General features: G+C 39.9%; 1 protein-coding gene across 2 annotated transcripts in view; it reads left to right on the forward strand.

Moving 5' to 3' along the window:
- The first annotated feature begins 200 nt into the window (after positions 1-200).
- The window catches only part of mtus2a (microtubule associated tumor suppressor candidate 2a), a 47,014-nt gene continuing 20,615 nt past the window's right edge, over positions 201-26,599 (forward strand). For both annotated transcript variants that reach the window (XM_028031565.1, XM_028031566.1), the window contains exons 1-4: positions 201-388; positions 15,408-17,667; positions 18,589-18,847; positions 22,351-22,608. In XM_028031565.1, coding sequence (XP_027887366.1) covers positions 15,649-17,667; positions 18,589-18,847; positions 22,351-22,608 — 2,536 coding nt within the window. In that variant the 5' untranslated portion in view covers positions 201-388; positions 15,408-15,648. The remainder of the gene's footprint in view (positions 389-15,407; positions 17,668-18,588; positions 18,848-22,350; positions 22,609-26,599) is intronic.

Below are 26,599 nucleotides of genomic sequence, written 5' to 3' on the forward strand. Positions count from 1 at the left end.
GCAATTCATACAAACCCATGAATTTAAATGGGTCTGTACGCATCGGAAAGCACAGTATTTCATCTCATTCAGAGCACCTAGGGATATTCCAGTAAAGATCCAGCAGAGGGCGGAAGTGAATAGAGAAAATGAAACGAGAGCATGTGTGTATAAACACACCTGCTGTGGGCTGCAGCATCAGCACCACTCCTCCTCCAGATCCCTCCCTTCTTCTCCTCCTCCTTTTCCTCCAGTCTGCAGCATACCTCTCTCGTCCTGCACCGTTCATGCCATCCTAAACCTGAGCGAGAGCAGAGGAAGCAGCAGAGCCACGCGGCTTTGTTTCCAATAGCAGCTCCTGTGTTTTCCGCCAGCCTCCTCCGTGAATCAGCACCAGAAAACCCTGCAAGTAAGTGGCGACACTGAAAACATCCGACGCATGGTTTTTGCAGAGGCCAGTTGCGGTTTTAAGATGTGTCGCACATGTATTTGCTTGTTTTTTTTTTTTTTTTCTTCTACCGAATTGATTCCTTCGCAGCTAAATATTAATGTCATTGTTTTGTTTATTAAAAAAGGAAGGAGGAAAAACATTTAGCATGTTTGTATAAAGGAGACTGCTCTTTTATGAGTGTTAAATAATACAGGCGGGATTGGAGGAAAAAGTGAGGTCATGCAGGTTGATGAGATGGATGGAGCAGGTGAGATATCTGAGCGTGTGTGTTGCTTGTGATCTTGTATAAATTGCAGACTAGAGCTATCATCCACTGGACAGAGAGGTAATTGCCACTTGCATTAAATTTGTATGGAATTCAACAGGAGTGTTACGTGCTAAGTTGTTAATAAAAAACAGATTCTATTCATTTTTACCTTATATTTTATGTGTAGGATCAGAAAAACATCCTGATATTTATATAATTCTGGGTTATGACTCGATGACAGGATTATCTAATTACCTTCTTAATTTACAGTTATGATTGCTCCAACCTTATTTGTCTGGATAGAGTGCGTTTACATGTTGAAATTTTTCATTTTTAAAGCTTCGGCCCTGGGTGTAAGTGAATTTTCCAACCATTGCTTATCAAAGAAATTGGGTTCAACTGTGCATGTGACAAAACACATTAATCTGCAGATGATCTGATTCAGGACTTTTGGTGTTCTCATTCTCAAAATCTGCAAATATTCATAATCAAATATTAAATAGAAAAACACTGACACTCTCAAGAATATATCAGTTATACTGCTGGACTTTGTGCTCATACCTTTATTTGCAATAATATCTATAAGTCTGATGATTGTATCATGAGTCTCAGAACAATTCTTGAATGCCTTTATGTGCGCTGTGACTGTTAATGGGAAAAAAAACATTGAGAGAAGTCACACAAAGCAACCCATTAACATAATAGTTTTCTGGTTTAATCAAATAAAGCATTTGATTTGACATTTGATTTTTAGCAACATGTATTTGCAAATAGTACAATTGGTGTACATAGATAAGTGCAATCTTTCCCAATATTTTCTGCATTACAAATGTTCTTATCACGTGTCAAAGTTTTCTAAGGCCACCTTCACACTGCAAGCCTTAATGCTCAATTCAGATTTTTTTGTGGATTCTGAAACATTTTTGCGTAGTTGTTCACATTTCCAAATATATTCGACTTGCAAGTGATGTTCTGTGTGAACTGCAAACAACCTAAAAGTGTGCAGCATGCGCAGTAGAGGAAGCAGTAGTGTCACATGTAGACTATGCTGAATGTTTGCGGAAGTAAACATGTCTGCTAATAGTGGACAATATCTTTAAATTTTAAAGGTGTTGCCCAACTGGAGCCAGCACATTAACAACTTAATCCACATTTTTCTTCCTGCTTTCTTCCACATAAACGCAGGTCATATTTTGAAAAGATCAGATACGTATCAGATTTAGAACCAAGTGAGTCGCATTTGTAAAAATTGGATTTGTGCTGTTCAGACTCTCATTAAAAGATCAGATACAGGTCGCACAAGGGCAAAAAAAAAAAAAGTATTTGGGTCACTTTAGGCTACAGTGTGACAGGCAGCTACAGGCAGCTCAAATTTTCCAAGTCCTTTATGTTGTAAAGTAAAAGATGTGTTTTCTCCCAGTTTATATTAATCTAAATGTTTGCACAAACCCATATATATTCATATTATATTTTTGTCAATTCAACATTACAATACCTCTAAAAAAGATCATGCTGAGCATCAGAGTGCTCACTCTGTAGCAGCAGCAGACTGCGCTGAGATAGCTTTTCTGTAACAAGTTCTGCCCCTATATTTAAAATGAATCTTAAACAAAGCAATCTCCCATATCTGACAACAACCATCTGTTTAGTGTATCAATACTGGATCGGATTGACCCCCATCTCTATATTAACCCTATTTGGAAATTAAACCTTCACTATTTGGAAACTACTGAAATTTATAGCTCTTTGGGCCAGGAAAACATTTTCTGTGGATATTATGCTGGAGAATGCACAAAACAAAGAAAGCAAAGGCAATACAAATGGGAGATAGGTTGAGCTGTTCTGGGTGAGCTGCTCACCTTAAATGAAGGTTAACAAAATTCTGCCCAGGGCCTCATACAACCTTGATCCAGCTCTGTTGGGAGGGCATTAATTAAGACCTCATCTTCCTGTCTGATACCTTTCTTTTTTTGCCAGAAAAAATCCAAACTATGGTTATTGGATTTTTCTGACACTTTTGCAAAACTGTTTTCAGTCTCTCCATCATGTTGCTTGGAGACCCTGAGAACCTGAGGTGTGAAATGAAGCATCAAACAAAGGTTAAGTGAATATGTTTCGCACCTTAGTAATGCTGGTTAATAGTTGTTTCTAATAATAATGTTGTCCTTGAGATTGTGAAGAGCAATTTGAGACCAACTTCACCCCAGTTTTTGTATTGGCATCTTTAGGATTTTGCATTGATTAAAGCCTGGTGGTACTGGTTAAACTAAGAGCCTTTTGCTAAAATGTGTCTGATAAATGCTCTTCATAGTGTTTATTGATTCCAGTACCACAAGCTTTCCACATTTATGGATCATCCAGTTCATTTTATTAAACCTCAGCAAATCCTTCCTGTCATGTTAACGCGTAGGCTGACATGACGCTGCCAGTGAGTGACCTTTGAACTGTCTGCTGTCGGTGCCTTTCTGGATGCTGACGTTTGCATGATTGATACATTATGTCTGACCTCAGCTATATCTCAGCTGCGATCAATTCAGTAAGAACACAGTGTGCACTGCTGCGAACGTGTGTGTCTGTGAGTGTGTTTTACAGAAGCCATCTGTTTCAGATATCATATACATGCATGTGTGTGTTTCTGCGGGTAAGAACGCTTGTCGAAAAGCCCAGGAGTGTTGCACACTAGTGCAACCTTCAAGGATATTGTAAAGGGCAAACAAGGAGAAGGAGGATGGGAAACAGTTCAGTTGAGAAAATTACGAAGAAACACAGAAAGTGTGTCAGTGTGACTCTTAGTGCATGCTATAAAGTTTACTTGAATTAAATATGCACCAATCAATCTGGTTTTTTTTATTACCAATACTGATTTTGACTTTATCTGTTTGGTTTTTTTTTTGTTGCTTTGTCGCCAAAGGATTACAGCACAAAAAGAGAACAAACAAAAAGGGGGAAAAAGATTAATTATATACAGTTAAAGTAAAATTAACTGCATTACATCAACAATAATACCAAGTAATCCCACTGGCTTTGAACTCGCTGAATATTTGCTTTCTCTGAACACACCAAACATTGTTTAAAACACATGTGAACAAAAAACTCCCAACAACTCTGAGCTCTGAAAGATTAATTGGTGCACCTCTAGTTACAGTAGTTACGTTTTGAATAGAAGAGTCTTAACAATTTAGGAAACCATAGAGAGACTCTAGTTAGTTTGACAACTGTATTGTTGCAGCCACCTCCTAGCCCACTTTTGTCAGTATGTATATAAATCTCAGCGTGTTATGTTTGCATGTGAGTAAGCACACTCAAATCCACGTTTTCAAATTCACGCTGCTTTTGTCTGGAAGGTGGCAATGAGTCCGCCGTGGCTCCTCCCCTGCAGTCATGGCCAAGACATGAGGGGTGAGCGGGGGAGAGACACGCCTCCTCGCATACGCACATGCACGTCCCTATGCTGTGGAGAGTCAGCATGAAAGCCATTGTTTCACTTGTGTGCAACCTTTTACAGAATGTCAGCAGTCAGTTCAAGGGCACAGAGTCAGCTCATTTGGGTAACAAGAGCAAGTAAGCTGGAGCCGCTACTTGAACAATTCTTTTCATGTGCAGAGATCCTTGAAAGCCCGTTTCACAAATCAGCAAGATGACAGAAATCCACATGATCAATATTTAAAGAGCCCTCTTCATATTCTGCATCTATCCACTTCTGTTTTTCAGCCTTGTCTGTGTTGCTAAAAATAAAACTGTTCGCCAGAAAAGTTGTGCATGTGAGATGTCGCCCCCAACCCCAAAGGAGTTCATGGCTCTGTTAAGCACTTTTCTCCCAATATGAAAATAGTCACTTCTTTTCTTAATATATTCTTTCCCTCTGTCCCTCCTGAACCCTTGTTTTGCAATTTTTTTACTCACTCCTCACCATCTTCCCTCCCCCACACATCAAGGGTTTGCACATTACAACACATTTCACATTTACACATAGCAGTGCAATCTAGAATCCTCTCTCACCCCCACTAGTTCAAATCAATTGTACTTCCTCTGTGCTTCATCATTCAGTCTGTATTTTCTTAAAATAAACAAAGGTGACTCAGCCTCTTGTCCTTCCATCTTAATGTCTGGCTCTGAATGTCTGCAGCCTCTGCAGAGTCCAACAAAGAATGCTTCTCTTTATTTGTACTCTTCACAGCTTGAATGTAAGGCACATTTTTTTCCTCTCTTTGTCCCATACAGTTTCAGGCATGCAAGAGTTAACATTTCTCACTCTGCGACAGGCATTAGGGTAGAGGGTGGAGGGGCTTTGTTAATAATAATGCAGAGCTACCAGCTACCGGTGTGGACAGGCAGCCTCATTTCACGCCTCTTTCAAGCTGCCACCAGTGCGATGGATGCTAGTCTGTGTTTTGACTGCTCTCTCACAATCTCCTTTTTCACAGTATTATGACAAATGGGGCGATTCTGCTCGTTTACACCAACGTCGGTCGCTTGACCAATATCAGTTTGTCCCATCTTAATAACTTAAACCCCAATTTAATTTTCTCTACTCTTTTGGCTCTGTCTGCATTTCATCACGTTGCAAGGTGCACAGCACAGCAAAATAAGACGGTGAAGAAACAAAACCTGCCTTATGAAGTGAAAATTGATTCCTGGTGATTGCCAAAGGCAAGAATGAAAAAATATGAAGTACATAGCACAAACATCGCCTGTTTGCCATAAACCTGTACTTGCGAGTGACAGCTTTTTTTTTTTTTTTCATCAAATCTGGCTACAGGGATGCTGTGTGTAGGAGTATTCTCGTGCCTTGAACTTTTACACATTTTTACACATTCAGCCATAACCATAAAGGAATTTATTAGCAAAAACACTCTTTTACTTTATAAGTAGTATAAATCTAGTTGTCTTTTGAACAAATTCAGTGATGTATCAGTAAAAATTACAAATATTGAACCATGCACACTAATTCTTTGATGAGAAATGATGATGGCAGCATCATACTGTTGGGATGCTTTTCTTCCGAAGGAACAGTGATGCTGATCATTGATGGGAAGATGGACGGAGCTAAACGCAGGATTATAGATGCTGCAAAAGACACAGGTCTTTCTTCCATATAATGCTTATGATGTAAAATTAGGAAAAAAGAAGTCAGAACTAGAACTTCTCTTTTATTAAGTTTTTAAACAATGAAAATCTCAACAATGAAGAGGTTAAAAAACTGCTTGAATTTCATGACAAAAAAGATGAATTGAAGTTGTATTGTTTGCAATAAAAAAAAAATTCAAAAATACTTATTTATCCCAGAGGGCAATTTAAAATCTTTCTTCCACTTACTCAATTATGTTCTACTTTGGGTTACATACAAGTTCAGAAAAATACATTGAATACATGATAAAATGAGAGAAAGTTGCATTGTAGCTACAGACTGAGCTATGTGTGGTTGTATAATGGAGTTACTAAAATGTCCCTTTTCTTCTTCTGCATAGAAACAAATTCAGAAAATGATGCATGTCGAGTTTCTTGTTGCCTTTTTAGAATACTTCAGAGCTTGTTGCAGATTTTACTGCAGTAATCTCTTGGTTGTGAGAGCAGCACAGAAACAAAGCATGAAAATGTTTCCATGTCTGATTGCATTTGGCCATTTCTGACTCATCTGATGAATCCCATTAGTGGCATTTTGTGAGTTTCTGTCAGTTTCAGAGCAGGTAGCAAACACAGCATGCCTGCACACGGTAAGGAGATAAATCAGCTTTTATTGGCGATGATCTTATTTCCATATCCCCCTTATTCACTTAGCTATGACCACCCACTCTGACCCAAGATTCTCAATAAATCCTGTTACTGTCCCCCCTGCGATGTGGGAGTGCAGAGAGACAGATAGCGAAGCTGCAGACTGCTGATGTGTCACCTTAGAACGATGGAAATGGGATTGATTGCCTCACCCTGCTCTTATAAACACTTCATTAATAAGATGAAAGATTTGATTGGCTGGACCAGCATGGCAGAAACTTACAAAATTCTCATAAAACAGATGGGATCACTGTGGGGACAAAGCTTGTCTGAATATGGTGTGAACCACAGACTACAGAAGCAAAGTGGAACATTTGTTGTTTTCAGATGCAGAAAAGGAAAACCAGTTCAAATCAATAAAGACAAAAGCTGCAAGACTATTTATATGTCGTTTCCTGAGCTGCTTTGCTTCTTTTTTGTATGTGATGGTAAATCCCATGAGTTATCCCTTGACTTAACGCTCAGTGAATCGTCTTGTGAGATTCTGCAGACGGGGTGTCTATTGTGCACTGTGATAATGAAGCATTTAGCTCATTCCACTGCTATTTCTGCCCGTATTATGCTGCAGACAGATATAGGAGGAGCAGGCAAGGATTGTCTGAGCTTTTACATATTGGATGACTTTCATGGAATGTTCTGTTTTTGTTTGTTATGTCTGTTTTAATGTGCTGACCAGCAAAGTATTAGATTTATTACCTCTATGCAATAAATATAGCATTAAGTGCATTGACGCAAGTTCCACCTTTCTGGGCAACCAGTTTTAATGCAAACCAGGTGCTAAATCAGATCATGTCATGTATAAATATTCAGGAGTCACGATTTATGGTGATACACACAAACAGACGTCATTGTTCTGTGCCGTCTCGTTTGTTTCTATTTTAAGTGCTGGAATTCACATCTCAGCACAAGTGTGGATGAAAGAGATGGGAAGGGGGAATACATGTGTGAGAGTGTTGCTGGTGTCCCCCTTGGGGACCACAGAGCTATAAAACCTGTCTGCTAGCCAGTGGGGGGAGGAGTAGAGTAAAGCGAAGTGCCAAAGACAAATGGCTTTCCTGAAAGCCGCTTGTGCTGCTGGACGAACAACAAAGATACCGGGGAAATGCATGTTGGGCACAAGTGTGCGCCTGAACATTCGATTGGCTTTGTATTGTCTTAGTAGTTGTGTGTGTGTGTGTGTTTGAAAATGGAAACAAATGCTGCAAAATAACAAAATAGGAAAGAGAGCACGGGGCTCAATTCAAAGAATTTTTGGACTTTTAGATAAAACAATGCAAATGTTTGCCACTTGGCTTTGATTAACCTTTTTTTTGACTGTAGACTGTTTTTCTCAGAACAACCTCTGTGCATAGGAAAGAAAGAAATAACTTAAAACATGTCAAATCACTCGAGCCTATTGCCCAATCACGAGAAAGAAGCATCTTTTTACTGTCTCATGCAAGTATTCATACCACTTGATCTTTTTCATATTTTGTAAGTTTACAACATCAAACTTGTATTTTATTGGAATTTTGGGATTCACAGACATGAAATAAGTCATATTTAAGCTGGCATTAAATACATTCTTAAGAGAAGCATTTCCACAGCATTATGTTGCCACCACTTTGGTGGATTGAAGGTTTAGATTGTTTTCTAATCTAGCCCTGCTTTAAACTTCTCCACAGCTTTGTCCTTGACCTGGCTGCTGTACTCCTTCAGCGAACAGCTGTATTTAAACTGAGATTAAAATGGTTAAAAGGGATTAAGAGGTTGCACTGAATTTTATTAACATTAGATGACAAATTCAAGAGGTCAATTTGTAAAAAAGAAAAAAAAAAAACACATATCCTTCCAATTCACAGTTGTGAACTCAGTTATGTTGCTATACCCCTTAAATTTAATGTATTTAGTGATAGTAACCAGACAAAATATAAATAAATCGTTCATGGGATATGAATACTTTTACCAGGCACTCTGGAACATCTCCTTCACATCATAAAAAATTATTAAAAAAATAAAACAGTCACTTAGGAGATTTGTCCGTATTTAAAAGGAAGAAAAAAAACCCCTCATTAACTAATCACTAATTTCCTGTTCCTTCAAACTGTATTTGATTACACCATAATTTTGCCAGTAGTTTTAAATAAATAAAAAAATGTTTTGGTAGTCTCTTATACTCTCTGTAAGTGCTTTTATCTTGAGATTCACTTACATCTGTCTGGAGAGAAGAATTTTATTAAAGCGGAAGTACAGGTTCCCAGTTTCATCAGTGTGAGCATTTCATTACTAATGAGCCTTATTTGTGGTCAGGGATTTCCAATAATGGCTCTGCTCCCCTCTCTTGGGCTTCAATCGGTAAGTCACATCATAAACGGGGCCGTAAAGCTCATATAGCGGCTCTCATTACACATTCCCCACCGTCCGCCTAATTAGAAATCTTCAGCAACTTTTTTCTTTCACCGGTGTGCAAGTCTTATCCCTCCCACGTCAGATTATGTCTCAGTCTCTCACCCACTCAGACTGAATCCTCATAGTCAAATTAAGATGAGTCTTTTCTCGGTTTCTTTTACATTTTCAGCTCACATTATGTTGAGATCTTGTTCATGTCATGAGCGACTTAATTGGTTTGTTTTAAAATCACATAAGGGTTCACAAAAAGTTCTGTTCCAAAATCTGGAACAGAACTTGATTAACATCAAAGTACCAGCTCTTCCTGGGTCATGCTTTCATCATGTTATGCATGCATCCATTTGTAGTAGGGGGGATGTACCTCCCTCATCTTGTTAGTTTTTAGTGAGTGTCCATCCATCATTGTGCATATTTGTTTCCACATGAAGGTGTGCCAAACACATTTGATTGTCAGACTGGGCTACGTTCTGCAAAATTTGGTACCATCCCTGTTTATACTGAAAGAAAATAACATATTGGCTCCTAGTTAGCACATATGCCCTAGTTGCCTAATAAACTGCATTCTTTATGTCAAAAAAGAAAGGGAGCCAAGTGTATTTTATTTTTCTCACATTTTTCATTTAATGTTTTGCACTGAAATACTTTTATTTTGTTTTGTACCAAATTGGCATTGTCAGCCTGGTTGTTTGTTGAAATGCAGTTTATTGAGGTACAGGAGCTGTGACTGAGCAGAGCACTCAGCCTCCCTCAGATTGCTGTCACCAGCACACGCTTCGGCGCTACATCAGCACTGTAATCAATCTGGCACCATGTCCTCTCGGAGAATTCAGCCTCCTCCTCCTTTCCCTACCACTTTGAGTTTCCCATGTGTGTTTTGTAACCAGCTAATTATTTGATAGCGAGCAACATACACAGGAGCAGAGTGGGCAGATTGCCTGTTGTTGTTATTTGTATGTAACGCAAATTAGGGTTCTGTTTCTCTTTTTGATGCAAAACAGAAAACTACAGAGAAGTCAACAAATACTTAACTGCAATCTTTACGTATAATAAAAGAACGTGCACATTTTCTTATCTTTTTCAAATAGATCGTTCTTAGCTCAGTACCAAATTCACAAAACCAACTGATCATCAGGAAAACATATTCTGTTTGATGCTTTCCTTTCTTGTGCACTTGGAAAAAAAATTCACAAATAAGCCACAGGCAGAGTGAGCTGCCATCTTAGCAGTGAGTTCGCTAAAATGCCTGCCATCAGATACATGAAGAAAGGACCTGCTAATGAGAACAGACACCTCTGCTGGAAAAATAATTATGTGAGGGCTCAACTTGAATTTCTGAAATGATGCAAACAGAATGGAAAGTGAAGGAAGACGCATGATGAGGTGTACAAAGACAGTTGATGGAGAAAAAAACCAACATAAACTAATTGGCTCAATATGTTTTATACTATTTGATAAAGATTTAAAACAATATGTTGCACTATCTGGATCCATCAGCAGGCTACGTTTTAATAACTATACATGAAATTGGAATAGCATAAAAGTGTCAGATTTATTCTGTATGCATTGTCAGTTTTTCTTTTGTGTGCATTTCAGTACACGGATAATTCATCCTGCACTAAAAAATGCTTTCACCATATTTGTTTCAGTTTAATTGTTAAAGAAGAGAATAAAATTATACAGATGCAGACTGTGTTCAAAGAAAATTGTATGTGGCCAGTAATTGTGTATCTGAATGTAAGCTATTATCAACAGCCTGCAACAAAAAACAACAAAACAAACCCACAATGTCGGCATTATTGTTGTGCCAGTACCTTCTCACTCCTTTGGAAAAATCTGTATTGGATGATTCAGAAAATACATCCTTCCAAAGTCACCCACTGCCTACTCAAACCTTTCATTAAATTCAAGCACAGACACTGCGCTCATAATCAACTCACATGGCTCTTTCTGCTCCCACAGCCCCACTGCTCATAAAAAAGTACATACTCAAAGGCATAACATGCTATAATTCATGTAAAGATTTAAACTAAATGGCTTTCCCTGCGCTGCTGTATTTTTACTTACTTTTTTGCACCGTCTTTGTATACTGTATGCAAGATTACTCAGCTCAAGGGAGAAGAAGAATCTGTATGAAAGAGATGTTGTTCTGTAGCCATAACATTTTGTCATTTTCCATTACTGTACGCAATTTGTGGTGCTAAAAATAGACCTCCTGGTACCACTTCTGATTCAGACAATATATACATAGTATTTGATTTTCATTGTGTTCATAGCATGGATAAGGCATTTTGTTTTGGAGATGTTGTGTCAGGCAAAGGCATTAACACCCGTCTGATGTGCTAACCGTCATTGCCTTCTCCCAAAGAGGTTACCTTTGCTGCCATTTTCTTCTGTCCTAAGCCGCCAACCCCACAACAAAATATAGATTTTACTAATATAAAATATTCATAAATTATCTAGAAAAAAAAATCTTTCTTTGGGTTTATAGTATAAATGGGTACATGTACAGTATATTTGAACATTATTTCTCCTTGAATGTATTGTGCTACTGTTTATTTTATACTTGCATCAAGATTTGATTTAATGTAAATTGTATAAATGATACAGTTGGAATTAGTCTGGTAGAAACCTTTTCTACGCTTTTCAAGTATGATTGAATTTAACTACTATTACTGTTGATCAACTCTGCAGTTGCCAAATCAAATACAAGTAAGATAAGATTTATTTGCCATTGTCATCAACAGATTACAACAAGATTGAGATTTGCTCGACTCGAAGTTAAAATGCAGGTTATGTGTATATACATAATATACAATATACAGTACAGACCAAAAGTTTGGACACACCTTTTAATTCAATGAGTTTCCTTTATTTTCATGACTAATGACATTGTAGATTCACACTGAAGGCATCAAAACTATGAATAACACATGTGGAAATATGCACTAAACAAAAAAGTGTAAAACAACTGAAAATACCCCTTATATTCTAGTTTCTTCAAAGTAGCAACCTTTTGCTGTGATTACTGCTTTGCACACACTCTGCATTTTCTTGATGAGCTTCAAGAGGTAGTCACCTGAAATGGTTTTCACTTCATAGGTCAACCTGCCCTGTCAGGTTAATAAGTGGGATTTCTTGCCTTATAAATAGTCATGAAAATAAAGAAAACCCCTTTTAATTAGAAGGTGTGTCCAAACCTTTGGTCTGTACTGTACATATACATACATACATAAAAAAGATAAAGAAATAAATAGTACAAAATGAGAAATAAATAGACATCAGAAGATGGTTGCAGCGACTGGAGGTGTCGCAACAGAATTTACATTTTTAACAAAGTGGTCTCAAGAGCAGAAGTTCTTATGCCTTTGAATTTAGTGCCATGATTGCCATCGGGTAAAAACTGTTTTTTAGGCGATTTGTCCTGGTTTTTATTGCTCTGTATCTCTTGCCTGATGGCAGCAGCTGGAAGAGACCAAGGCCAGGGTGTGAAGAGTCATTTAAAATGTCCAAAACTTTCTTGTGGAGCCTGGAAGTATAAATCTGTTCCATAGTGGGGAGGGGGCAGCCTATGGTTCTCTCTGCTGCCCTAACAACCCTCTGGAGCGCCTTCTTGTCCGCGGATGTGCTGCTGCCGTACCAGACACACAGACTGTACGTGAACACACTCTCTATGGAGCAGTGACAGAAGGCCTGCAGCAGGTCTGAGGGGAGACGGTTCTTCTTGAGTATTCTCAGAAAGTACAGTCTCTGCTGTGCCTTCTTCAACAGCTCCTTGGTGTTGGTGCTCCAGGTTAGCTTGTCCTCCAACTCCATGCCCAGAAACCTGAACACTGGGACCCTCTCCACACAGGTCCCACTGATGGTGAGAGGCTGGATGTCCGTTTTGTTCTTCCTGAAGTCGATCACCAGCTCCTTTGTTTTGGAGATGTTGAGGAGCAGGTTATTGACTTTGCACCACTCTGACAGCCGCTTCACCTCATCCCTGTACTCCAGCTCCCCCTTCCCGCCTGAATGATCTTGTTGCTGAGGTGGTTGGAGACACAGTCATGAGTGTAGAGGGTGTAGAGAATTGGGCTGAGCACGCAACCCTGTGGCGATCCGGTGTTCAGGCTCAGAGCAGTGGAGGTGTGGGGGCCCAGTCTGACCCTCTGGGAGCGACCTGTTAGGAAGTCCAGGATCCAACTGCAGGTGGCTGATGAGAGCCCAAGGTTTACCAGCTTGGACACCAGACGTTGGGGAAGCTATTAGTCCAAGTAGTCCAAGTATTAAATGCTGAGCTGAAGTCCACAAAGAGCATTCTGACGTAGCTCCCCTGCTTCTCTAAGTGGGTCAGGGCGGCATGAAGTGCTGTGGATACTGCGTCCTCTGTGGACCTCTTTGCTTTGTAGGCAAATTGGAGAGGGTCCAGCTCAGCAGGCAGGCCAGCAAGGATGTGACTCCGCACCAGTCTCTCGAAGCACTTCATGATTATCGGTGTGAGTGCCACTGGACGGTAGTCGTTCAGGGTGTTGATGTTGGTTCTTTCCGGCAGGGGGACAATGGTAGAGGACTTTAGGCAGGGAGGGACAGTGGCTTGAGACAGGGACTGGTTAAAAATCTTTGTGAAGATTCCAGCCAGTTGGTCTGCACAGTCTTTAAGCACCTGTCCCGACACACCGTCAGGTCCCGCAGCCTTCCTTGGGTTCACCTTCCTCATCACCTGCCTCACCTCATACTCCTCTACTGTGAGAGCAGAGCTGCTGTGGACAGGCAGCTGTGATGGAGCTGTGGTAGGTGTCGCCTCAAAGCGGGCAAAGAAGATATTCATCTCCTCTGCCAGGGAAGTGGTTCCCTCCCTGCATGGCTGGTTGCTGGATCTGTAGCTTGTAATGTGCTGGACACCCTGCCACACCTGCCTGGTGTTGTTGCTCCTGAGCTGCTTCTCTATTCTCCCTCTGTATGATGCCTTAGCTTGGCAGATGCCTCTTCTCAGGTTGGCTCTGGCAGAACTGTAGAGTGCTTTGTCCCCAGACCTGAAAGCAGCATTCCTGGCTTTCAAGAGGCCCCGGACCTCCTTAGTCATCCAGGGTTTCCTGTTCGGATAGATCCTCATGAGTCTGTTCCTGGTGACATTGTCCGTGCAGAACCTGATGTAGTCCAAGACTGCTGAGGTGTAGTTCTCCAGGTCCTGGTGTGCAAAAACCTCCCAGTCAGTTCTCTGGAAGCAGTCCTGTAGTTGGTGAGAGGCATCCTCAGGCCAGATGGTGACAGTCCGGGTTGTACTGGGGACACATTTCAGGGGGGTGTAAGCAGGGATCAGTAGCAGGGACACGTGATCAGACTGGCCAAGGTGTGCTAAGGGTTTAGCCCTGTATGCTTGTCTGATGTTTGTGTCCAGCTTGTCCAGAGTTTTATCACCCCTGGTTGTGCACTTTATGTGTTGATGGAATTTGGGGAGGACTGATTTCAGATCAGCATGATTAAAGTCCCCAGAGACGATGTGAACAGCCTCGGGGTACTTGTTCTGGTTGTTGCTGATAGTATCATGCAGGAGTCCCACGGCCGAGCTAGCGTTAGCATCCGGTGCTATGTTAACCGCAGTGAGTAGAATGGCGTTATCGGGGTCTGCATTTAATTGTGATGAACTCCACGCCGGGAGAACAGTGGCTAACAACTACTGTGGAGTTCTGTACACCAGCTGTTATTTACATAAACGCATAGTCCACCTCCTCTTTTCTTACCGGAGCTCGCTGATCGGTCCTGTCGGTGTGCTGTGTAGCCTGCTAGCTCGATCTCCGGCTCCGGTATGGTTGGATTTAACCACGTCTCCGTGATCACCAGAACGCAGCATTCCCGGATGAGGTTGTCAGTTGCAATCCACAGCTTCCATTCGTCCAGTTTGTTAGCGAGAGACCTCACGGTGGAGAGAAAAATGCTTGGTAGAGGTGGTTTGTGTGGCTGTTTCCTGAGCCTCGCTAACTAACACGCCGCTGCGACACCCCCTGTTTTGTTTACGATCTCTGCGCCGTCGCCCTGTCGTAGATACTGGGATTGTAATCCAGGGAGAGCCCGGTGTCCGTGCAATATCGACCGGAATGATGTTGTGGACACGGAAAAGCTCCTGTGACAGACTTCCCCCGATTGCTTGACCAATGGCCAGTAAATTCTGTCGGTTGTAGGTGTTTTTAACCGCGCAAAGTGGAAAAGACAAACTTTGAGTCGGAGAGCACAAAGCCGCTGCGTCTATGCGCGCCGCCATTTTATTGCAGTGAAGTAATCATTTTGACAAAAACTGTGTTAATACTGAAGTTCTGATTTTATTTCTTTATACATTTATGGACACATTGATTGATGACTCCCCACATTTCCTTGTGTAGAGAGGTTTTGTGTCAAAGAACCTTCTAACGACATAACTTACAAATTTAAAGAAAATAGCACTGTGGGCAAATTAACAGCTGTTATTCTACAAATACACTGGGGACATAAACTATTTCTGGAACTCTATAGGGACAAAATCTGATGATTTTATCAGAAGTTTATGAACTTATTTGCTCTTTCTTATAGTTTCCTTTGTGTTTCTTCTTTTTCCAGATTTATCAGACTGCTATCTTCACTTAAATCCATTAACATCAACTTAAATAACTCAATCTAAAGTTGTGCGGCAACTTGAAAGAAAGAGAGAGACTTCTTGAGATGATAACCAACTCCTGGATAATTCTGACAAATGACTCTAAAAACACTGACCCTGATAAGGAAGAGCAAAAATTAAAGTAACTCTTAAAACTCTGTAAATGGCCTCAACCCCTGAACGTGCTTAATAAAAAAGTCAAAGATGAGCATTCCAACTAATTTTCATGGATTGAGGGTCAGTGTTGAAAGAGGAGAGAAGATTGGAAATAAAACCCATTTCACCTCATCAGGAGATGATAATGCCAATCAAATAACTTCAGCCACTGACCAAGAAGGAGGGGGTCTGGTTGAGGTTACAGGGTACAACACAAGCTCTATTCCTCCACTGGTTCGTCAGAGTGACTCTCCAGACAAAATTGTAATCTGGGGATCTGAGCAGCAATGTATGGAGCCTGAGCTCAGAGAATTTGAAATCCACACATTCTTAGGAAACCAAAGTCAGGAGGAGCATAACGAAGAGGAAGATGATGGAGAAAGCATGAGAGATGGTAAGGATGAGGGTCCCATGTCCATATCCTCAAGTTCAACGGCCAGTTCTGCTTCAACCGGTGTCAGGCGAAACTACCACCACAACAGGGAAGAGAGCAGAATACAGAGGAGCAAAGAGAAACGCATTGCCTGTCACAGTACTGAAGAGCTGGATACATACGTGACAGGCTCAGTAGAGAAAAGAGACACCAGAACAGGCAGGGATAGACGGACAGGGGGTCTGAAGGAATCCAAGTCTGAGACAAATGTGTTTGTTTCCAGTCTGTCAGCTGTTGCTCTTGGTGGAAGTCTGTCTAGTGCTCTGGATTCCAGTGGTGAAGCATCTCTTATTTCCCTACCCAACCCCAAGACAAACCTTTTTCCCAACACCAACTGTTCTACCTCAGCCCAGACCAGCAGAAGGACAGCTTCCCTAGACACCAATCAGAATTCTCCACCATTTCGTCCTCAAGGGAGATATGACTGTCAACAATACTATGGCCAGGAACAGAGACTGGAGGAAAGGAGTCATCATAGAAACGGAAGGTCCTGTGATGGAGCACTGGGCCAAAGGAGAAGGACTGGATTTGAGGAGAGGGTACTGCCACCTCGACAGCAACAGCTCGTCAGACCCCTCTGCCAGACAGAGATGATAAGAGACAGGAACTTGCCAGAGCCTAAAACTCAGCAAACTGGGACAGTGCTACATTCCTCCAACAATGCATCACCAGAGTCACACAGCAGCAGGTCAAGCAGAAAGCTTACAAAATCTGCTTTACGGGAACCGTCAGACTTCTCCCACCTTTACAACATGAGTGCTGTCTCCCAGCTAAGACAGACTAACCAGGCATCCCATAGGGAGGTTCCACCCATGGAAAAACAGACAACTACAACTGCACAACATCTATCTGGTCCCTCTAACATACCCACTCTGGAAAACAAACCTCAGGCTCAGCTCACTTATCGAAGGAACTGCTCCAGTCCCAACAGGACTGGAGTTGAATCCAGGTCATCTACCCCTCCTCAATCCCCTCTCAGGACACCACAGGGCTCACCACGCAGGCAGCCCTCTATGTACCTCATTTCCAGGAATGTCTCTGGAGCTTCTAGGCACATCCCATCAGGATGCAACCCAGCTGTACCAACCTCAGCTCAGGGCTATGGCAACAGTTGTTTGAGAGCTCCAGTGAAAACAAACATAAGCACAAGTGGAATCCCAAAAGCGCCTCTTAACATCCAGCAGAGCTCCTCTAACTCTAACCCCAAAGAGAACTCTCCATCACCTAAACTTAAACCTAAAGGAATCCGCCCCAAGATCATAACGTCTGTTCGAAAGAATCCTCAGTTTAAACTCCAAGCTGCTGATGGACCTTATCAGGTCTCATCTCTGCCATCCAGACTTTCGACTTACACTCACAGCCAACCACCAGCGGCCTTTAAGGACCCATCTAAAGACCCGCGCAGAAACCCTGACGCTGAAACCCGAGGAACCCCTGTACTTAGTGCCTCCAACCCACTTTACGATAAATATCGCCAAGAGATGCAGGTGAATAGTTTCCCACCAGGGCTGCCAAACAGGAGCATTAGGACTCCTGGAAACACAAACACAGTTCCCCCAGCACATGCACACAGCCACAATGCATCCCCGAAACTGAGCGGAAGGGTGGAGAACTACTATGGGACATCATCTGAGGTGAGTTAGATATATGCGATGTACTCTATATCTTTGCACTGAGATTGATTTTCAAGTATCTATTCTCAATTCGCTGCAGTGATTTGTCCACAGTAACTAAATTGGGTACTATATGGCATGCATTTTTATAGTCATATGGAATAAGTTGGAATATTTAAGAAAAATTCAGACTGGTATTTTCAAGCCCTTATTGTTGTTAATTTTATGATGATTTTTTAAATAGTAAATAAAAACACATTTAAGATTAGAGTATTACATCAGCCCAATAAAAAAAAGAACTTTTTAATACAGAAATATGAAGTTAATGGAAAGGATGTCTAATAGCAGCTAATACATTTTTAATCAACACGTCTTTTTGTTTGCTTTTGTGTGTGTCTGATCATTTTTAATTTTCTTTTCAGTTTGTCTTGAGTACTGGTGAGCCAAAGGCAGTTTTCCCCCCGCAGACAATAAAGATTTTTTTTCTATTCTTTTCTATGCTACCTTTTGCCATCAAATAATAAAAAAAATGTTATGTGCCATGATTGACATATTTGGCAAATTTTATTTACTACGCATGTATTGCTGACACATAGTTGATAATAGATCCTCTGTATCTTTTTCAAAGTCCAAGCGCTGATCATTATCGCCTTAACATTAACATTTTTATTAATTTGTATTAAACAGCCTTATCTGGCACTAACATCGAAGAGGTATAGGCTAACTCTGCAATGTGTGTGAAAGGTTTGTCCCCATTAATTCATTTCCAAACATAAGAAGGGAAAACAAGCAGAAGCTGATCTTTCAACTGCTATGCTGATGTTTGTTTCTTCTATTCATAATGATGTCTGTGCATTAGAATATGTGCTGCGGAAGTCAGGAAATGTCATGAGTCTGTCATGTTTTAGTCCCTTCAGTAAATGTAGTGATTCTGATTTTTAGGTGGGGCGATCCAACAGTTTAAAAGGCATCTCCTCTGAAGATGCATTGCAGGGCAGGACAGTTACACAGGCTGAGGGAAGTGGAAGTCTCATTCGTTCTGGCAGAGGCCTCCGTTTGGGTCTTGGAGCCGTCACCAGGACAACTGCGGTTTCCGTCAAGACCCATGGACCCAGTCAAGGACAGAGGTCGGCGTCGATCTTCAGCCAGCCAATCCAAACCGTTAGCCCAGCGATCAGCCAGAAAAGCCAAGATAATACAGGTAGGATACTCTACACGTTCACCTCCGGAATGCCAACTGAAAATGACTTCATCAGCCCAAACTTTGACTGAGTACAGCTTGGTCTTCCTGCTGCCATGCAACAGCTAGCAGTTGTGGGACCTGTGCATCCCTCAGCTTGGCTTGAGATGAAGGTAGTTCATTAAAATGCATTCTCTCTGAGATTAATTTTGGCAGTCCTGATTGGATGGCTGTAGGAGGGGACGCATTCTGTACCAGAAGGCAGCAATCTACAAACTGAAATGTAAAAATAATAAATAAATAATAAGCCACTCACATCTTCTCCTCAGTGAATTTCTAATTTCAATGATAGCCTCTGACTGCGCCTCTGACTGCTGAAATCAGATTTCTACTTCAGCTCATCTGTCAATAAAATATTGAAGTATGGCATGTTCTCATTCCTTCATTCTTTGCTTGCGTAGTGTATTTCATTTGCTTTTTCCCTTAGTAATAACTTAGACATAACGTAAAAAAATGATCAGCATAGTTTTATGGTTTATCTTATATTTCTTACTAATGCATATCTAAGGCATATCAGTCTGCTTGGACTGTTTGTCCTCTGGAATTTTTCTTAGCTCATGTGCACTAGATTTGATAAACACCTAATTAAATGTTGACACAGAACATTTGTCTGTTATGAGTACAGTGTCTTGCAAAAGTGTTCATACTCTTTGGACATTTTATGACATTAAAACCACAAATTTAAATTGGTTTACTGGGATTTGATGCTACACACCCATTTAAAGGTTGCATAGTTGTAAAGCGAAAGAAAAATGGTAAATGATTGTCAATTCGTACTGCCAGTTGAAATCTGAAATGTGTGACATGCATTTACCAGTACATTCAGCGCTCCTTGAATCAATGCTTTTTTTTAGAATTGATTTTTGCTGCTATTACTTTGTGGTGTGTCACCACCATCTTCGAACATCTGCAAGTTGAGTAATTTTGGTCATTCTGATGTTCAAAATAACTCAATCTAAATCAGACGGCAAAGAAGGGCAGAATCCAAATACATATAATTTAGATTTTGTATGTATGAAAAAATTTAAAACGCATGTATCATTTTCCACAGAGTTCCCTTCAGCCATCCATTCTCTGTACCCGGGTTAGTTTCCTTTTATTCTTATGCACTAATTGCAATTATGACTTTTTCTGTATTTTGTAAATGAAAATGTCTGACACCTTCTAATTATAGCAATTATATAATTTGTGACAGTTGTGTCACATGATTGCAGTGCATAGTTTAAAGTCTGTATTGTTATGATAATGAGGAAAGTCCACTTATAAGGTAAGACAGTGAAATGCAATGAGCTATTACTGCCAGTGGATTCCTTCATGCATGCTTCTCCATGCTTCCTTTCAGTAGCACTGCTGGGACTACACTGCAAATGCAATGTTATTACATTTAATAACATGCAGCTTAAGCCTGGAGGTGGAAATCTATACACACTGTCGCCTCTCACTTTGGATTGTGATTAAAATCATTAGTGCTTGTGCCAGCTGCATGTCCTATTGATTTTTCCTGGCCTTATTTACATAATTTATCCAAAGTGAGAATGGCCTTGTTTCACTCAAAGACCGTAGCACACTTTGGCTTTATTCAAAAGATTTATGATATATTCTGCATTTTTAAGTTTGACCTGAATTGTAGAAGGAATTCTCTGTTAGGAACAGAAATAGAACATACATGCAAAAATAAAAAGTAAGCAACATAAGCTATTTAAATCGGGGATAAGTGGATGTTTGTTATACTAATTTATAATTTCTCCTCCCGGTCTCTCAGAGGTGATAAATAGGATAAGGAGTGGGGGTGGGAAAGCCAGGATGCAAATTAAAATTTATCCTTAATGATCCTGACATTCTCACTCAAGAGGAAGAAGCTCCAAACTCATAAGTACACCTCATGGCACACAGATATTAGTGGTGGAGGAAATATGTGATAAGCATGAGTTGCATCTCTACTGATGCTGGAGGGGGTGGACTTTTCCATTTTGTTCCCATTCCACTTTTTCCTCTCTCTAACATCAGGCATCTGTTTCTCCCTGTGAAACATGGTTTTTCTTCTGATGTAGTAGTTATCCTCTGGGCTCCACTGAAGCACACAGTTGTGCCAAATGGAAAGGAAAGGAGAGTCGCGTACCTTATCTCTGTAGCCAGCAGGGGATAATGCTCTTCTTCTGTGCAGGATCTTGACCTTGTTTTTGCAGACCATTGAAGCCAAAATGGGGTTTTTATCCAAAGTCTTGAGATTTGACCACTGAATACTGTGTGTCTCTGTACAAAGCCTAAATTGTTAATGTCTGCACATCCTAACTTTTCTTTTGCTGTGAGAGGCAATAGAATCCATACAGGCAGGACTATAACCCACTGCTTTTTGACAATAACTTGTACTATGGACAAAATGGTGCCACAGATTATTGCTGCATCCTCCACAAATTGTGCGGGCAGAAAATGTCTGAGTGGGATAGATTAGAGCAGCAGGACTGCTGACAATATTTATACAATAAAAACAAAACAAAAAAACCCATCATGATTAAACTTTAATATTGTGCCATGTTATTTAACAAACAAAAATGAACATTAACAGCCAACGAAGAGCAGAAAACCATCACTTAGCCAAAAGGATATTGAATATATAACAAATAAAAGAATTGCCCTCCTCAGTTCCTTTACAGACTCGTATAAAACACTTTTACATAAAAAGATTTAGCGTTCGTCAGATCCTTGGTTTCCACAAATCATTTCATGGACCTGATACATAACTCATATAGAAATATTTTTGCCTTAATGTTGGCTGATTAGGCAAAAATATCTCTCCAAATGTCTCGAGGAACGCAGTGACCTTCACTACCTTCACCTTATTAATGGGTTGTTTGTGAAGTTTTTGTGATATTTAATCTGCTTCCCTATCAGGTGATCTTGCTTCATGTCAATTACAGCTAAAGGGGCAATTATAAAGTCTTGTTTGAGGGAGACTAAAGGCACATCACCCCTGTCAGTTTTGTATTTGTATAAAAACATCAAAAAGCGTTCTAACTTCTGTTCACATCACAATTATGCTTTACTTTGGGTTGGTTTATTACATGAAATTCCAATTAGAGTGCTTTTTCAAAGCACTGTATCAAAAGAAAAATAACTTTCCCCTGTGCTATTTTGTCAGTGTTGAATTGAATACCATAATTGCATTAAAAATATTTTGGCCATTAGTCCAGCCTGTTAGAGCCAAACAGCTATTTGCAGTTTAATTGTACACAGTTATTTTGTTTGCTTGCTGGAACAACCAGAGTCACCACAAAGTAAAGCTCATGCTCCCTACTGAGAGAGCTTTGTTAACAACTCATGATGAGTGATCCAGCAATGGTGTACCTTGTTTTTTGAATAAAATGAAACAACTGCCATATTTATTTACATCTTGCCTCTTGAAAAATGCAGTCTTTCTAAAGATTGATAAACAATTCAATGTCAAATTGCTGTTTCATCACTAGATGACCAGGTTTTCAGCCATCAGGCTCCTGTGGCTCCTCCTGCTTCCACAGCAGCGTCTCAGCCCCCGTCTACAGCTTCCAGATCTCTGCTTCCCAAAGTCAGTCAGTCTGGGTTGCGGGCTCCAGGTTTCTCCTCCAACCGTCTCCCGGCAAGCCGCCTGGCAGCCTTTGGTTTCGTCAGGAGTTCCAGCGTCTCCTCAGCGTCCTCAGCCCACTCCGCTGACAGCGTGCAGAGTGATCCCGGCAGGACAGCACACCGTGAGTTCCCTCTAAACAAAAATAATGATGCTTTTTTTTTTTACCAAGTATGAAATTTGCATTTGTGAAACTAAACTTTTTTTTTTTTCATTGAACATCTTAATCAAAACATTAGCTATATTTTGATCACATTGTTTGTTTCTTCAATTTACAATGCTTTGTAGAAAATCCTTTTATTTTCACCTCATTTTAGACCAATACAAAGAAACACATAGTTCTAAAGTGGCATAAAATCCAAATCTTAAATGTGTGGCATAAATCTATACCCCATCACCCTAAATCAATACTTTTTACCACATTTCATTACAAATCTTTTGGTAATACACATCTCCCAGACTTGCTCATCTTCAGACCCTCCTTATAATCTATAACTCATTTGTAAACTCCTTGCAAATAACTTACGTTGAGTCAAATGATATAAATAGCATCTTTGAATGTTTATAATCTATAAACACGCAGTATGTTTTATGTTCTACAGCCGCTATCAAGTTTTCAGAACCGCCCACACCATGATTCTGACACAACCATGTTTAAAAAATTATTCACAAAAAATAACTACTGTAATTTAAGCCAATGAAAGCCACATTTCAGAATATTGTCACTAACATCTTGTTTGGTCTTGAGTTGTGGTGAGTCATACGATCTTAGACGGGATGCTGCACGTTCCAGATTAAAGTATTACACAGACTGTTTCAAATGAAAACAGTAGCAGTAATTTAAAGATTATCGTAATTCAGAAAGCTCCAAACTAGGTCTGTGCCACAGATTCTGAGCAATCAGAATGATAAGAATATATCAAACGTGCTGCTGGATGAACTGTGTAAATTTTCTCAATTCATGGTGTGAAACTCTGAGTTTTTCCAGTTGTGATTTCATGGCTGCTTGGTTACTTGGCTGAGTTTTGAGGTAGCAGCATGTCTATTTAATGTGACCTACATAAGAAGGCTTGCTCCTCTTCTCCCAGTTACAGTTGACGTAAGCGCCTGCGTTCTCGCCTCACGCACATCAGGCCCCCTGTTATGTCATCCCCCCTTTCCTCACTTCCTCCCTTTCAAGCATATCGTTTTCATGATTTTTTTCTCTAATTAAAAAAAAAATGAAAAAAAAGAGTTTATCATCTTACACAAACACTTAAATCAGCATGGTGATCTCTTCCAGAAGAAGTAAGAGTTTCTTTCCTACAAGAAAGCTTCTTTGTTGAGCTAGGAGGTTCAGATAGAGACAAAAACACAATCATTTAAAAAATAATGAACATGATACACACGGATTTGTGTACGAAGGGAATGCTTAAGATTTCTTTAGATTTTCCCCTTAAGTTTCAGTTGCTTTTGATCTGAGTTTTTCATTACATTGCACTTAAAGCTGCACTCATTTAACCATTTTCTCTTCACATGGGCATCTGTACTATTTGCTTAATTTGAGAGACGGACTCAATTTTTCTTTGACACTGTCTGAAAGGAAATGTTCATGTTTAGTTGGTTATTTCAGCATTCAGACAACAGTATTGTTTATTATTGCACGTGTAAACTTCTGAACATCAGAGTATATATTCAGAAGATCTCAAAAGCCGCATGTGCACCAGTCTCTCTAATTTGCAATGAACTACAGAAGGTTGGGAGGAGATAAAAGAAGATCAAGGATGACAGTCATGAGAGGTAAAATACTGGGGGCCTTTGATGAGAATGTAGGTGGGTTTGCTTTTGATTTTGATTGTGTGTTTTTTACGTGACCTTTGTTTGTGAGGTGTTTGAACTCCTTTCTCTATTTAGGTTTAAAATGAGCCAAACTCATTCTTTCAATCCTTCTGTGTAACATAAATGGGCGTCTTATGTCTTTTTCATGCTTTTATACTGGGAACAGTTTTATGATCATAGTAGCTTCTCTATGTTTTGGACCTGGATTCAACGGTTTTACACTTCGTCGTTGAGAGTTTGATCACTGAAACCTAAAGCAGCATTCAACTATTGTTGATTTTGAACACTTGAGGAAATCGGCATGAATTTACAGTTGAGCCATTCTGTGTTTCAGATTTCTAGTTCTGTTCATTTGATCACGTAACTGTATATAAATCCCAGTGCCTCTCAACATTTCCAAACACTTTTCATATCTAATATCTTTATAACGTTTTCCTCCAAAGAATGTAGGATTGTTATATCTTTGGTATTTTTTCCTCCATGTCACTATACGTCAACTTGAATAACAGCACGCCCATGCTGACAGCTGAGGTTTTACACACTCTTTATTCAGCTTTCCACTTTCCATTTGTGCAGTAAGAGTAAAGCCTCGGTTCTCGGTTGCTCCTTTTCCCCATTGATTCCCAATCTAAAGATGGAAATGTAGATCTCTGGAGGATGCAGACCAAATAAATCATTAAGGATATAGGCAAAATAATGAGGGGATTTTTAGCTCTTCAGTAAAGGAGGTCAGAAAAGTAAAACACTTGAGCATCAGACTGCTCTAAACAGTGGATGAGGTTGTGCATTATCCAGCTGTAATAAATTAATTAGTCTGTACAAAATAATAAAAATCAGATGAAAAACTATTTGTATTCATGAGTACAACATCTTGCTAAGTGTTTTTTGACACTTTAAGGTGTTTTATTGGAATTTATGACAGACGAACATAGCATAGCATATAATTGTGAAGCAGAAGGATCATCATAAATTGTTTTAAAATCTTTACAAATGAACTTTTGTAAAGTGTGGAGTTCATTTGTACTCAGTCCCCCGAGTCAATATTTTGTAGAAACATATATTGCCGAAGTTATAGCTGCAAGTCTCTTGGTGCAATCTTTCTGTTACCACTGCACATCTTAAGATTCAAATCTTTGGATATTTTTCTTGTATGTGAAACATCAGTTGTAAAGTTTTGCCTTTCCAAATTTTATTGTAACTCATAAGTATATGTTTGTTCTGATCTGTAGCTCTGGATGTAGGTTTCAGGTTTGCATCCAAGTGGAAGGTGAACATATGCCCCAGTCTCAAGCACCCTCCATCTGTTTTTGATCCAGGACTGATCTATATTTAGCTCCATTCATCTTCCCCTTTATTGTGACCAGCACCTACTGAAGAAAAGCTCTTTAATACTGTTAGGATGGTGAGCTGTGGGTGATGTAAGTGTTTTGCCACATATTGTATTTTGTACTTTGGTCAAAAGCATCCATTTTGGTGTAATCTTCCCCTTTTTCCGTATAATCACCTTTTTAAAATAATGGCCTAAGTCATTTTTGGCTAACGTGATTTTAGGAAAAGTAAATAAATAAAGATCTCTTTCCAAAAAATGTTTTAGGCAAAAACAAAACAAGACTTTTGGTAAAAGCGATTTAATCCATTATGTTAGGAAGGTCACAATATGTTTTTTGCTCACATGGGTTGTTTTGTGCTTTCTTTTACCAGTGGCTTTTCTCCTTTTCACTTTAATATAAAAGTTATAACTGGGACGTCACCAATTAAAAGTCGTCCTGTTAACAGATTCTCACGTCAGATCTGTGGAAGTTGTATTGTTTTCTTTCCACTTTGAAGCTTACTTTGCATTTATCATTCAAAATACCACCAAACTCTATGGAGGTTTGATCTGTAATCTGACTAAATATAAAAATGTCAAGGGAAACGAACACATTGACAAGGCAATGTGACAATATATTTAGAAATATTTTTCACACACAAACTAATGTAAGCAAGGTAATTTTGATCCAAAGCTTCAGTGATGACCTTAATTGATTCTTATCAATTGTTTGCATATAAGAGGCTTGTAAATAAGAGCGGAGTAGCCGAGCATCTTGGGAGCTTTAGGTTTCTCTGTATGAAATCAATACACCATTAACAAAATCCAGGCATTAGGGTTGTCACTCAGGCCTCCTCAGTTGTTGCATGGTTGTCTTTGTTGGTGTATTAGAGAGGGAGCATCAGGCTTCAGGTTATCCACTCCGGCCAACATAAAGCGCTGAGAAGTGAAAGCAGCAGAAGGAGGCTGATGAAGCCTGTGACTGAAA

This window comes from Xiphophorus couchianus, chromosome 11 (genome assembly GCF_001444195.1).
Source record: "Xiphophorus couchianus chromosome 11, X_couchianus-1.0, whole genome shotgun sequence".
NCBI classification, from domain to species: Eukaryota; Metazoa; Chordata; class Actinopteri; order Cyprinodontiformes; family Poeciliidae; genus Xiphophorus; species Xiphophorus couchianus.